This window comes from Takifugu rubripes, chromosome 18 (genome assembly GCF_901000725.2).
Source record: "Takifugu rubripes chromosome 18, fTakRub1.2, whole genome shotgun sequence".
Classification (NCBI taxonomy): Eukaryota; Metazoa; Chordata; class Actinopteri; order Tetraodontiformes; family Tetraodontidae; genus Takifugu; species Takifugu rubripes.
The window spans coordinates 5,410,191-5,425,649 of NC_042302.1; the positions used below are offsets into that span (position 1 = coordinate 5,410,191).

Genomic DNA, 15,459 nt, shown 5'->3' on the forward strand with positions numbered 1-15,459 from the left:
ATTCCTCGTTATCCCCAAGTGAGGTGATGAAGGCCGCCCTGTCAGCGCTTTCATCCTCCTCCTCCTCCTCATTACCTAGTTGATCTACCGTCGCCGGGCTGTCGGCGAGCTGTCAGGACAAGGACCCTGCCGGTGATGTACGATGGAGCTGACAGCCTCGCCTACGCCGGGGACGGCTAACATCCGCTCATGGCGGCGGCAGGAGGGGAACATCCGCATATCAGCCTTGTTGCTGCGGCAGTGTGGACATGATTGGTTGGTTTATGAAAAATCAGCCCGCCGCTTTTCCCCGAGAGTCTCTCAATCCCGCAGTTATTCATTCAAACTTCACGCTCGCTCACGCCACGGGTCAGAGCGAGTGCAGTCTGGCAAACAGCTGCGCAGCAAACAATCGTGGCCGCGCTAATGTGGGATTGAGACGTCAGATTTGACACGCCAGCTGCCCACGTGTAGCTGCGATACTCAACTCCCGGAGGATCACACGCATTATTTACCTGGTTCTGCCATCGAGGCAAAATTAGAAACCTCATTTAGCACACGGAACGCAGGAAGTGTGAAGTTAAACGGACAGTTCACCCAAAAGAGCAACTGTCACTGACCCAGTTATGGAAGTCAGAAACGCCCACTTCTTCAGGAGAAGACCTCCCCGCAATGGGCTTTGATTTAAAGCTATTTCAGATTATAGCCAGTGTGAAAGCCTGTTTGACTGTGTGGGGAAACAAGCTTCCCGGTGCAGCATCTGCAGAAAAACAGCCCCGCTCAGGCAGCTGGAGCCTGAATTAGACACAATTCGGAAGAAGGGTTTGTTAAAACCCGCGCTGGCGTCGCTAATTCGGTGCTAACAGTCGTGCAGCAGCGTGACTTTCTGCTGTATTTTGACCTGTGCGTTACCACAAACGCAGGTACTGTCTGAAAAGGATTAGTGCAGCCCCGGCTGGATGGGAGTAGCAGGGATGACTAGGTGCAGGGGATGGAAACATGGGCTGACAGCCAGAAGCAGAAAGGTCAGGACAAAATGTGCAGCCAGCGTGTGGACGGACAGATGCCTCCGACTGTCGGGACTTCTGCTCTTCGTTAGCACCCCCTGCTGCCTCGGAGGACACTGGTTTTTGTCATGCGTTCCTGAATATAGCTGCTGGTTTTTAGGCCTGAACAAACATTCACCTCCTGAACGAAGCAAGAAGAGGGAGAGGAGAAGAGTTACAGTTTTTGGACGGTGTGGTTAATGCTCGACAGCCATCATTTTAGATGCTGCAGCCAGAAAACAGCCTTTATGTCCGCTGTTAGCAAAGCAAAGCATATGCATTCAGACCGGTAGGTGCGGGAGGACATAAACAGGCTGGAGCAACAGCCCATTTCTCCAACATTATGGAAAAATGCACATTCATTGTTTTTTTCCTCCCTCCCAGGTATTGGGAGGCCGGTGCTGCATAATAAGAGCCGCTGCGGCATATTTCACCGGCAGTAGCTGTGCCCCTGGGAGACTTAAACCATTGTTTAACATCAGCATTAAAGGATAAAATACGATGGCAACTCACAAATAGTCACGCAAAATAGCAGGTGTTAGGAAGTGCGGGTGTAAATCTGCAGTTTCTATATGAAAATCACCATGTTGCGTCTATGGTTCGGTTATTTCCTTCAGGCTGGTTTCAAACCTCAGGGAGAATTTCCCGTTTTCATTTCAGATCTGTCATTTGATACAGCAGCCGAGTGCTGAATTGCGTTCAAATTTGAAAAAGCGCCCTTATGGGTACATCTGTGGCACATAAAACAAATCCCTTCTTGGCCTTATACAATAATTTGATACCCAGTTTGGAATGTATGGAATGTAGTGCCCCCACGAGGCACCATTTTAAAATATGAGGAACTGCCTTCAGATGTTTATCCAGTGGACAAGATGTGATAAAAGCTCTGGAGGTTAAAAGTAAATAATAGTTGCAATAGTAATGATAATAATGTCCTTTAGTTCAACTACCTTTCCCATTAACAAAATATGATAAAGTGCCCTTCGGGATTCATTTAAAGAGTACGAAGCATCTACAGGTGTCACTGTTCCACAAGGGTGAACTGTAATAAAGTGCCCCCAAATGCTGATAAATCTTCTCTGGTTGGTTTCCATTGGATAAAGTGTGACAAAAGGAGTCCTTTCCAACATATAACGGGGTGTTCTTTAAGTCCAGTAATGGGGTAAAGTGCCCCCTCCAGTTACCTAAAGCAAACAAATTCCAACAAAGTCCCGTCTAGGCTGACCAAACAGTGAGGAAATGAAGTAAACTGACCCCTAATATGACTCTTAAGAGTGGCTTTTCTTTGGACACGAGGCAATAAGGTGCCCTGGCAGCCCGTAGTGCCCCTAGCAGAAACTCTAAACCCTTTGGGATCAAGGGAAGTGCTGCCTTTAAAAGGATTTAAGCGATCAAAGTAGGGCCCTGACATATGCGGCACGGCGGAGCGCTGATACACGGCGGAGGTGTACGCGCAGCAGACACTGCGGCAAAGTCATCGAAATGTTGCGCTTTTATTAAATCTCCCCTGTAATAACCTCCTCTTGCTTTACAACGGCGAGATAAGCCGCAGGATGGAGGAAAGGGAGGAGGGGGGCCCCCGCACAGGTGAACTTTTGGCGCCGCTGCCGAGGCGCCGCAGCTTTTCGCATGTGCGGCACGTCCGCCAAGTCGAACAAAAGCGAACAGCTAAATAACGATGCGGCTGAGCAGATTTGTCCGACTGTTCCTGCGCACAGCAGCCCGTGAGGCAAGAGCAAATTAGTCGGCACATCAGCCTAATTAGGAACGACTCCGGGCGCTCACTTTGAAAGCTCCTTTCATTCATTGACGAGGCTGCTGGATGCAGATTTCAATTTCCAGAGAGAGTTTAGGCAACTCGTGTCCCTGAGGACAAACTTAAAGATGGAGAACAAAAACCAATAGTTGAATGGAGAGCCCCCCCCCCGGCGAAGAGGCTCCTCTGATTGGCTCAGACGCAAAAGATTGGAAAAGTACAGTCAAATTTACTTGTGACATGCCGTGATTATCAGAAATTTGGGCTGTCATTGTTGTGGGACGCCAAAGAAAGACACAAATCAACATTGCCATGAATGTCCTCCAACATCTATGTATTCCCAACGCTTCGCCGTCCCCACAGCTCTTCCAAGAAGCCGGCGTTTGTCTCATTTGCTCCCCCCGCGTGTCTCCAGCTGTGCCCTTAATCATCCCTCGTCACCCTACCCCATCCGCCGACGGCATGACTCAGCTAATTAGCACGGTTTATTATTATTTCTCTGATTAATTACAGAAAACGGAGGCGCTTCGGCGAGGCCGCGCAGCTGCGACATGTGCCAAGGTCATAGGTGAGTTCGTCTTTCCAGAGGGAGGGAGGGCGTCTGCCTCGCTCGCGGCGCCTTTTCTTCCCGTTCAAGGACGTTTTGGAGGTGCAGATTTAAAAACGACGCCTCTGGTGAATCTGCTCAGGCGGTGACCCACGTGTACGGCGCTCTGGACCCGCTCCTCCTAAAAGATAAACTTTAATTACAGAATCTCCTCTAATTTTCAACAATTTAATAACAGCTCTTGCTTCCTGACGGGGGAAGTCAGGACGGCAGATTGTGGGAGCTAATTGGCTTAGCATCGCTCATTTAAGTGCTAATTTTTCCCCCTTTTTTTTTTAGATGTTTGGTTGAGTCACAGACAGGCGTGTGGATCACGGGAGCCAAAAGTCTGTGCCGTCGTCTGCTGACGGCTTGTTGGTCACTTTATATTTATTTCCAAAGTGACTGTTTGCTGCCCCACCAGCATCATCACTGGGACTGAAACCAGCTGGAATCAGCTTGCGCTACCTCCCTCCCTGCCTCTAGAGGGAGCCAGTCAGCGATCTGCTGCTGCAGGGCGATGAGGCGAATGGAAAAACGTTATCTTGATTAATCATTGAGCTAATGACACAAGTAGCTTTCCTCTCTTCAACCGCTTCAAAGTTTCTGCTCGTTTCTTTGTCCAATCTTGCGAAGGAAAAGCAAAGAAACAGAGCGTCTAGGTTAGACAGACTTTTGAGACCTGAGCATCAGGAAGAGAGGCCTGGAGCACAAGTTACGGCTCAAACTGGGTGAAACTGAACCAGATGCCGTACCAGCGGCTTCGTCAATTTTATTGGCGATGCTAACCGAGCGTAGGAAATGAATCATGGCTTTATTGTGAGGGCAGTTACGAAGGCAGCTGCTGGCAGAAAGGCACGCTCGTTAACCATCCGTTCACATATGGCTAGCTGTAGCTCTGTGCAGCTTCCTTGCCATTATTATACTTTTGTTGTGTCCCTGCTAGAACATCCTAATAAAGTTTCTGTCTGTTTATTTGGTGTATGTCGACCGCAGCCATTCTCAGCTTTGCTGCAGTGCACAAAGCTAAACCTCTAAGCTCCTCTGTGGTTCTGTAAAGCCACCAACAAAGTAACAAAAGCAATTTTTTTAGGCACACGGGCTAAAAAGCTAATACCAGCCGCCGTATAGTCGCGGCATCCTCCGCGAACAATTACTGTGGTCACGAAAGTGATCCCCCGGCGGGCTCCTGCACCTTCATCTGGACGTGTGAGGGTAAAATCCGCTCTTCTTTTTCACCTTAATGATTCCTCGTGCGCCACATCGTTATATGGGGAGAGCAGCGACAGCTTCAATTTGCCAATAAGTTCTCACCGGAGCTCACGCTGTTGGCCTTTTCAGAGCCGACCTGCCTGACATGGACGCGGAGATTATCCCCTGCAACAGGACACGTGCCGGGGGATTGGGCTTTGTCAGATGGACAATGTGGCTTTATTCAATTCTAGAGTGGATGCAGACCAGTAAAAGCAGCAAGCATTCGCTCTGTTTAAGGTTAATCAAGTCATAGAATCACGATGCACAGCAGCGTCTCGTCACGTTTGAGTTGTTTTGCCTACCTGCTGCAACTAAAACAACTACCTTTTATTGTTGTAGGGATGTTCATAAATTGCCTTTGGGGCATAAGATCGCAGCCTTCTATTGCCTCATGAATTGCAAAGGCATTGTGGGAAATGTAGTAGCTGCACATTTTCCTATATATGCTGAATTTTTTGAGCATTCAGTGTCACATTTGTGCATTTTTATTCATTCAGATTTGTATTCAGGCGAAAAAGTGATGTCATTGGAGGCAATAAAGTTGTGAATATTAATATTGTTAATCGATGCTGAACAGCTTCGATCGCCCAGAAATCAGCCCACGTGTTAGCGAGAACTCAGTCATCAGCGGATTATTTTGGGTTTCCCTGCTCATCTGGTGATGTGTGTAATGTTGTGGTGTTCCTGAAACCTGTAAAATATCGAAAATCAGGCCGTGTGTGCCGCAACGACACACCGACGCACACACACACACACACACGCACGCACGCATAGACACAAAGACGGGGAGCTGTGTTCTGATCACTGCCAAGCCAAAGCATGCAAACATGATAACTTTTGTTTTTTTCACATGAACACAGATGCATTACATGTGTCAACAAGGAGGCTCGCCACTTTCCAGCATGGAAGAGACCCTACGCTACACACACCAATGCATTATGGGAGGTTTTTTTTCCTCTCTTTTTTTACATTGCATAAATACACTCGGCTGTTTTCATACTTACTCAAAACTGAACGTGAGCACAGTGGACAGACAAGCCCGGATGAGGTGACCGGATGAGCTTGATGGCGGATGCAATGAGGTGTGGGCGCGATGTGGAGTTATGCCGTGTGGTGACGCCACGTGAGTAAATGGTCAACAAATCACTGACATCGATGCAGCGGTACAGAAAACAACAACAGAATATACAGCTGTCCAGGAGGAGAGGACGTGACAAGAAAAGGGGGGGGGGGCAAAACCACAAGCTGCTCTCGGCGTGGCCCCAGAGAGTCCTCCTGTGAAGTGGTTGCTTCAGATTTGATGAGCGGCTGATGAGCCAAAGACCCGCCGCTCACCGCGTTTGGACCTTTAGCCATTAACGCTAACGCCACGGCTCAGAAGCAATCGGCTGGACTTCATCGATTTTTGCCCCCAAAGTCTCAGATTCTCCAGCGGCTTTAAGTTCGTGGAAGTCACTGCTGTTCAAATGAAACAGGGTGGGAGGTGTGAGAGCCTTGGGTTTGATACTTCTGTCGTTATTTTCTCCCGTTTCCCCGACCTTGGCTCTGTTTAAACCTTTATCTTATCTTTACGCCGCTGGTGCGAGCTAGCTTATCTGCTCTCCCACCCCCCCCCCCCCCCCCTGAGCTTCAGAAAATCCCCCCAAAATCTGTCCTGCAAACACAACAAACTACTTCCTTAACTCAAAAAAGCAAATAATTTAGCTGCTTTTAGCTCTTGTTAAACTCAGATATTACCCTTAAGTTGATCCATAGTCAGAAAAATGCTGTTTTAGAGCCCAAACTCAAGCTCTCACAACCTCTTCATGCTTTCACTGTTTTCTCCGGAAGGAACTTTTGTAACCACTTCACCCTGGACGACACTCCTGGGGTAGTTGTGTTTAAATTAGCCACTGCAGCAGCAATGCTAACGCTAACAGGATGCACGGTGAGAGGCTGCGACTGGAATTCACAAGAAGACGCAGCTCAAAGCTAATATTTGTGATGACGTCTTTTTTTAAAATGAGACGAGGTCTTCTTACCTGGGGAGGCAGGCGGTGGAGGTCTCCACCTCAGGGGCCTCCGGGGCGGGGCAGCAGAACTGGTGAAGCACAGTCTGGTTCCTGGAACACAATCAACCAGTTTAAACGTTTATATGTGGGGTTTTTTTTAAATTCAAGCCATCTTCAGTTATGCGGATTATTGAACAAAAGAAGAAGAAGTCGTCACAATTTCATGCATGAGTTGGTTACGCAACGGGGCTTTTATGGATCCAGCAACTCTAAAAATAAAGGCCCGGAGCAACTTCAGGACATTATTAAAGCTGATTCGGGAATATGGCAAAGAGAGAGCGGCTGCATTCAATTTTAATCAAAATAGAAAAAAAAGAAACAGGCTTGAGTGCCGGAGCTTCTCTGCCGCCATCCCATCCAACGACTCCCAGGGTCCATCCATCTTCATGTGTCCTCTTTCCTCTGCCCCCTCCCCCCCAGATACGCTATTATCAGATAAAAGGAGGAGATGCTTTCAATACGTGACGTCGCCAGTGAAGACAACAAGGAGTTGCTCAAGAGCATCACACACACACACACACACACACTTGGCAAAACATCCAAACTCCATAAAAACCTTGAAAATATGGGAAAATATTCCCTAAATCATTCCCCACCGTGAACATGCTCCTAACTCCCGGTGTGGGAGGGGCTGCTGGAGATTAATCTGACCCCTCACGACCTCCTATCAGACCTTCCACGCCACCGACTCCACTCGCGCTCTGAAATTCACCTCGAAAAAAAGGAAATAAAAGCCTATAAGCTCTTCCTCACTCCGGGTCTGTTTGGGGAAGAGTATAATCCGGCACGGAGGGATTTCTTTGTGTTTGGTGGAAACTTCTCGTGCGTAATGTGTTTGCTGGTGCGTTATTGTGTCAGCGGCGCTCCGGCTGATTCACTGCGGCTCAAGGCGGGGAAAAAAATAGATCCGCGCCTACTCGGGCGACACAATTTGGAAGATGGGATGAGAGTGAGAAGGCAGCGGGTGGGACCAGAGCCGGAATAAATGACGGCTTAGTTTTCACGCACCGTTTCCTTTGATAATCGGGATTAAATGAACCTGTTTGCACATTGAATAAAGTCAGAGTGCAGCATTAGCTGCTGCCCCCAGAGGTCAGACCTGGTAGTGCATCTGACCTTGGAGCACCTTTGTTTTCTTTGCGTCCTGCCCGGTTGTTAGCTTTTCTCAATATCGCTCATTAGCGTTGGCGTCGCCGTGGCGTCGTCAGGGACGGATTAATGCCAATCGACATTAATAACAGGGCCGGAAAAATAAAAGACGCTCATGGTTCCGTGAAAACAGAAGTTCTGCCAACTGTTCTCCGCCGATCTCCAGCTGGCGCCTGGGCCATCGGGCCACATTAGCAGATCGTGGCGAGCGGCTCGCTACGCCGCGCTGCTGCGGGGCCATCTGCTGAAGATTTGGCAGTGGCTTGGAAACCATCAGAGCGACGCCGCTCTCGCCTTCTCACGCTCTTCGTCTTCCGTCGTCGCTCGGACACGTTTGACATTTGAGTTTCCCTCACAGGAGACGCGAGTCAGACGCGAAGGTCCTCGCCCTGACCTCTGACTCACCAATGGGATGGTTGCTGTAGTTACAGGCTCCTCCCCCTTGGCACCAACACACCCCTTGATGTAATCCCGGCAGCGGGGGGGGGGGGGGCGGGGTTTACAGCCAGGCCAGCGGTGACATAACCGCAACGCAGGGGAGCGCCATCATCTCCTGGCTTTAAATTCTCATAATTGGCTATTTAATTATCAAAAGCGAATAATCTGCTCAGCCGCTGCCCGTTTCTAAAGGGCAGGTTCGCTATTAATTTTAAAATCTTTATTTGCAGCTCTTGAACGCACCCCAGCTGGAGGTGGATGAGTGAACGCTACTCTGGGATGTAACGCTAACCACACCTGACATTCCTGCGGGCGAGCGCGTATCAGCGCGTGCATGAGGCACCGTAGGAGGTTATCTCAGCCCTGACTCAACGGTTAGGAAGGACCGGGCTCACCGATTGGGCCAAAGCTTTGGTTTGATATCTGTATTTTTGGAAGCGTCACCGACCTCTAACACGATGAGACGAGCGAATTTTCCCTTTAAACTCTTCGGTAGATCCAACCTGTAGCTTCACAAGAGTGGACAAAATCGTTAATTTAGCTGAGTCGAAATCACTATGAAACGCGATCACTGAATTTGGCTGATGCTCCACACACACACACACACACACACACACACACACACACACACACACACACACACACACACACACAGTATCCATAGTGCAAAACAATTAGGGTTGTCTGTTGAGGGATTTGCAATGCTAAGCTCTCTGGAGGTGAAATCTCTGTGACAGATGGGTGGACACACACACACACACACACACACCAACACACACAGGGCAACATTGTGTTAGCTTGCTGACCGGTGAGCGTTGCAAAATGCTTTGTTTTGCCAAACTGCGTGTGCAAATCGATAGTCAACAGCGATTTAATTACGCTGGCAGCTAATAGAACTTTTTTTTTGTTAGCGTAGCACTGAATGTGGAGTGTGATGCGTATGCTAAGGTGTTACAATCATCACATCCACTCACGGCTGCCATTTTCTCTCACCGGCAACCTGTGCTTCCTGTTGAACATTAGGTTTGACGAGTAGCTCGAGAAATACTTTTTTTTTCAATTTATCTGCGAATGAAATGCTAGGACACGCTGCCAGCTGTAATCGCAGAGGATCTTCAATCAAACCGACGCCACACATTCACACTTCCTAATTCCGACCTTATGTAGACAAACAAAATGTGACGCGCGCCGCTAACTGCTCAGCGGCTAAATTACATTCAGGAAATCGGAGGCGTGTCACTGATACGGATCGATAAGCGACCTCCCATCGTGCCGTCAAGAGTCGAGTGTGATGAGAGGGAGGACGACTTGTCTTTGTTATGGCAAGGTGGGGAATTAGCCCACGCGCTAGAAGACGGCTAGTCATTTATTTTAGAGAGACTGGAAAGAGGCTAATGGTGGAAGAAGGGGGTTTCGCTAACGTTCTAGGGGGAGACGTCGTTCTAGGGGGAGGAACAGTGACAATACACTTTGCCGTCTCTACGCAACTTGGGCACGAAAACAGCGAATATTGTAGCCGGGAGTCGGTAACCACCCGGCAGCTACATCCTCCTGAGAAATGAAGCAATTTAAAAGCACTACGCAGAAAATGCGATATTCATGATTTGGATTCCAGGAGCAGCCGAGCCAAGCCAGCCTCGTCATAACCGAGCAGACGTGATTCCCATTCAGACCCGCGGGGGAGGGGAGGGGAGGGGAGGGAGAAGACCCTTCCAATCTTTAAATAAAGTTGGCAGGAATCAAAGAGATGAGACAGAGAGAAGAAAGAAGAGGGCACAATGGCCTAATTAACTGCAGACAGACGGACAGTTTATCAGGGTTTAATAAAACTTAGGGCGGAGGACGCCAAGGTCGATACCAGGGGTCAGAGAAGGAGGAGATGTAGGGAATAGTGTAGCACTAAATTTAAATAAAGCTTTTTAAAACTGAAGCAAAGCTCACAGTGAGGTGGAGGTGAAAGAGGACCCCAATTAGCAGTCGAGACACTTCATTATGAGGACATTGTGCCGGGAGATGAAGGACAGCGATGTTAGCATAGCGACGAGCGCGTCAGAACAGAGAGAGACGGCAGCATGGAGCCGCCCCACAGCAGGGTTACTCTATATTTATATATACATGAGTGTGTACGCTCCAGGTAACAGTTGGATACGTTTCTACAGATGCTGCCTTCAATTAGCATCAACCACGCTGCTAGTAGGAAGTAGGGATCAAGTTAGCTTCTTCTCATCGGAAATAAAGTAAACCTGTGTTTATCTCCGTCATGTATCCATCATTATCGTCACCCTTTCGGATTCATGGGAACACAGTTACATTAATTGATGACTGTTCCCTGATTAGGTAATTAGCTTAGCTAGTGATGCTACATTTATACCTGAAGGGACCGCGAATGGAAAGAAGTAAAATAATTTAACGCAAGAACTACCAATACATGGCATGCCTTTTAACGCCGCGTGCTATCGTAGATGATCTGCTAATGATGTCGGCACACGGTGGAGCCTTTTCACTCTCTATTCCGCGCACACTCGACGTCCCATGAGCACTAAGAACCAGTCCGTTCAACGTCTGGAGGTGGGTTAAGTGGTGGAGGGCCAGGTGGCCGGTGGCTGGAGGTGAATACCAATCCGGGCTGCAGAGGTGGCACCTAAAAAACACGCCGCTGATTACAGGGAAGGCTAACAAGCTAGCAAGGAGGAGGCGGGAAAAGCGGATCTAAATTAGGTTGAGATGAAAGGAGGAGAGAGGAAGAGTCAAGGAGGGGGGAAGGAGTCAGCGGAGGTGCAGCTGAAAAATCGTGACTGTGAAGAGAAGCGGGAGGTTCAGGCGGCAGAAAGTTGAATCCAGAAGCGTCGGCGAGATTGCTGACGGCTCCCCGTTAGCATCATCACACGCCTCTAAGAACACGCCGAGTGACGGGGGTCGCGGGTTCCTCCCAGAGCAGAATCCAACTTTTTTTTTTTAACCGCGTCTCTTTTCTGAAGCCTCGATTTGCATTCTCCCAATTAAGCCGCCGCCGCAGTCCAGGAATCCAGGGAGCCGACGAGGTTCTGCTTTCATTCGCAGCTCCGGATGGAGATTTTCTGCCGCATTCAAATCAACAGAAAAGTTTTGGAACTCCGTTATGATCACTGTTCACTCGCTTCGCTAATTAGCATGAGAATATATGCGTGTAATTATCCCCAGCCTCCTGACACCTCGCATGAATTATGGATGTTGTACATTTCCCTCTCATTTCTGCGCGATAAATAAGGACGACGCGGCGCTAACGCTGCTGCTAACAGCGAAGCTAAGGTCAAAGTGTTAGCATTCCTGTTGAGCAGGTCTCATAAAAAAGCATATTCGCCTCAAAACAGCCGCCAGATATTGTAGTTTAAAGGTCATATTGGACCGTCTTGTTATTAAGTTTGCAGCCCCCCAGAGCTATAATCTGCCCGGGATCAATGGAAGACAATAACAGCACCAGCCCGCACACAGGACCCGTCATTCTTTTTCAGAAGAGATCACCCGTCCACACTTCTCTCTCCTCTGCAATAAGACGCGCTGCAGGCTGCTGATTGGTCCGGAGCAACGCCACATCTCCCTCCTTCCTTCCATAATCTGTAATCCCAGAGCTCCCAGATTTTGCTGCGTTTTCTCTTTTTTCTTCAGCAGTCTGGCCTGGATGCTGTGGGTGATTTGGGAAGATTTTCCCCTCACATCACCGTCTTCTGTCTTATTAGTTACCTGTCCACGACTAACCGCTAACATGTCCTAGCGCGTGCTAACTCAGTTCCATCTACATGCTAAACAAACTATTTGTATTATGGGACTATTTGTTTTAAACAGCAGCAAAGAAAAGCCTCTCCAACAAGCTCTGTTTATGGTTTTATGCATGAACTCTTTAGGAATTATACCTTAATGGCCTGATGTATCAATCTGGATTAAAAGAGACGAGGCGAGCGCGGCTGAGGGGAGCAGATGGAGCTGGGTTGTGCCGTTTGGCCGCAGCTCATGTGACCTTGACGGCCAGGAGCACATTTGGGGCGGTTTGACCGTAAACAGCTTGTTCACAGCGTAGATTTGTATCTTTTCCCTAAGTGGGAATCAAAGAAGGTCGGAACCAAAGCGTTGGTGTCCCCCCCCCCCCGGTCCGTAAAGGCTCGGCGTGCAGCCGAGGGTCCTGCGAGAGGAGCGCAACTTCTTAAAGATCTCTGAAGGACAAAGCAGCGGTGATGTGCTAGCAGGCGGAGGGAGCTCACTTTCATGCTAAATCCTTTGATTTCATCCTGTCAAGATGAAAGCGTTTGAGGGGAAGTCCAATATTTCTGATGCTTTTCGGGCCGAAATGTGTGAGTAGCTATACTTAAGGTGGGGAGGGGGGGGGGGCAGATAACCACTGAGGAGCTTATGAGAGGGGGCCGGGGGCTTCTGAACGTGCCAATATCCCACTAAAAATCTAAAATATGTATTTCAAACATCGATATCCGTAAACCTCGGGTCTGGTTCAGCAGGAGAGCTGAGCTGCTGACACGGCAACACAGGCGGGGCTGGAAATTCAGGAGAAGGACCACAATTCTCCAACAGTTGTGAGCTGTTGTGTTGCCTTTCCGACTGTACCGTCTCTGAACTCCACCCTGGAAAATGTCACATTGTTTTCTGGTCAAACACGCTGGCTATATTTAGACGTGGGGGATTTGCCAGAGCACACAGCAAAAATGCTCCTATTGGGGTCACTGGATGCACCGTGTGGCCCTCAGAGACAAGCAAACGCTGATGTTGTGGGTTTAAATGAATGATTAAAAATGGGATTTGGGGGAAATGTGGGGGCTGAAATCGGCAGTAAAGATACTCACTCGGCTTTTCTGGCCAATCCCACAGAGCGGCAGAGCGTGGTGGGAGTCTGCGGAACCAGGGACTTGCAGCAGGGGCTCCTCTTGCTCTCCTCCGCGGATTCCGGGCTGGTTTTGCTGCCTCTGGGTGACTGGGGCGATGTGGGGACCAGCTGCAGCTGCTGGGGATGATGGGAGGACGGTGGAGTCGGAGTCTGGTGCTGATGAGGCTGCTGCTGCGGCGGCTGCTGCGGCGGCGGCGGAGGTGGCGGCTGCTGCGCCTGCTGGCCCAGATGAGCGGAAGCTTTGTTGCTTCCCGGGTGGTGATGGAGGTGGGCAGGCGCCTGGGGACTGGCGCTGCGGTGAGTCTGGTGGTGCTGGTGCTGGTGCGGGTGGTGGTGTTGAGCGGGCTGCTGGACGTAGTGGTGGGGCTCCCGGAGCTGGCGGTTCTCCCCGATCAGGTCCTCCACCTTGCGCTCGAGTTCGTCGATGCGCTGCCGCTGCGTCTGGATCAGACTCTGCTGGTTCTGGACGATGGTGGTGAGCTCCTTCAGGTAGAGAACGGCTTTCATTGGGTTATCCAGCAGGCTCTCCATTTCAAGCTGTCGCTGCGGCCGTGTGCGCGGCTCTGATGCCTTCGTTTCCGGCGCTGCAAATCGTCGACGGGACCTCGGGACCGTGCGTAACCGGGATGCTCTGGCGGCCGTCTGACGCCTCGATGCTCTGCGGGGGTTGGGTACTCTCTCTCTCACGCTCTCTCTCTCTCTCTCTCTCTCTCTCTCTCTCTCTCTGATGCGGGGGGGAGGGGGTGCACATCATTGGCACGGACGCGTAGTGGAAACCGTGACGTCAGCGCGCAGTGCACCGAATGAAGACGGTTTTGCCCTCAATTGCAAGCCAGCAACATTCGTCCTGTCTTGTTTAGAACTACGAGCTGACGCACCTGCTTCTTTTTCACGGTTGTTTGTCTGTTTTGGTGCGATTGGTGAAATGTTGGAGGGGCTGCTGTTGCGGGATTTTGGAATTCTTCGCTAGAATATCCTTTGCAGGTCTTTGAACGCATCAGGACAGGGCCGGGGAGTCGCCAGTGCCTGAAAATAAGTCACGGCGCGAATGTTTTAGATCCAATAAAGACCAAATTAAACCCCACTCTCTAATCATCTTGAGGGTTCCTGTGTGTGAAGGTGGGGGTCTGTTTTATGCATAAATCCCTGCACAGGCGCTAAAACAAAGACCTGCAGGAGCGATTGCAGCAGTGACTTTGGTCTGTTGCTTATTAGGGAACAACTCTGAGGTACAAACCACCTTTAACACCAATTGCCTCACAGAGGAGACGTGAGCGGGTTACACTGATCTGAGGGGACAAGGACGGGACAGCGAGTGTGAGACGAATGAGAAGGCTTTTACCTCAGATGACCTCCGGCGACAAATCTCTCCATAAAACAAGGGGAAACTGATTTCGGCTGCAATGAAATGTAAAGAAAAAACGAGGAAATTCTAATATTGTGTTATGTTCTCGCACTTTCCCATGTTTTGACCAAACTGCTCAGGTTTAGACACCAGCAGGAGTCCTCATCTGGCCACCTTCTCCCCCGGTAAATGTGTTATTCGGACAGATTTGGACAGATCTTCTCTCCTCTTGCTGCACCTTCACAAAAGAGCATCAATACAGAAGGACCCGGCTTTCAGGCTTTGTTGAAAAGCTGAAATTGTGCTGTCTGCCATTATTGTTTTGCTGTCCAACGCGGTAGGAGTGCAATTTTGCAAAATCGTCCTTTTTCCAACTTTCCTGAAATGCGAAGCTTTTATTGTTTCTCTTCCCAAAAAAAGCTTTGCAGAAAACGTGTTTCTGTGGTGCTCCATACAAAATCGGTGTAAGAGCGCGGAATGTTTGCACAGCAAACTGCTCCCTGTCTAGTTGGCAACATGGGGTGTAGTTGCGATTCGCGACCTGTAGGTGGAGCACTTGGTGTGAATTTCTTGCTTTAAAATAAAAAAAAATGTCGTGCACGTTAATTTATGTGCGTGTTTTTTCTGAGTTTCCCTGCATCGCAAACCCTCATTTAATTTCATCTTTAAAAAGCTACAGCGGAAACAACAGAACTAATAAAGCGTCAGGATCTGTTGTCGTTATTATTTATTGATTTCTCCGAGGCTGAGAATAAAAGAGGTTCTTCAAAGAGGTTCCAGGCTTGAGGTTTCAGTCATTCTTTCTGCATCCACTTAAAAAAAGCCTTTATTTCCAACCATTAGTGTGGATTTTTCAAAAACTATATATCCGAAAAGACCTTTTAAAGAACTGGAAGCTGATTAATCACAGATCGGGCCTTTGATGTCACATCCTGGACCGGACACGCAGACATTCGCTTCATCAGCAGATATCAGAACCTTCAAT

General features: G+C 49.2%; 1 protein-coding gene across 2 annotated transcripts in view; it reads right to left on the reverse strand.

The window, feature by feature from the left end:
- iqsec3a (IQ motif and Sec7 domain ArfGEF 3a) overlaps window positions 1-13,812 on the reverse strand; it is a 45,802-nt gene extending 31,990 nt beyond the window's left edge. For both annotated transcript variants that reach the window (XM_029825616.1, XM_029825617.1), the window contains exons 1-2: window positions 13,089-13,812; window positions 6,643-6,723 (exon numbers count right to left, since the gene is read on the reverse strand). In XM_029825616.1, the coding sequence (XP_029681476.1) occupies window positions 6,643-6,723; window positions 13,089-13,660 (653 nt within the window). In that variant the 5' untranslated portion in view covers window positions 13,661-13,812. The remainder of the gene's footprint in view (window positions 1-6,642; window positions 6,724-13,088) is intronic.
- Between the last annotated feature and the right edge of the window lie 1,647 nt (window positions 13,813-15,459).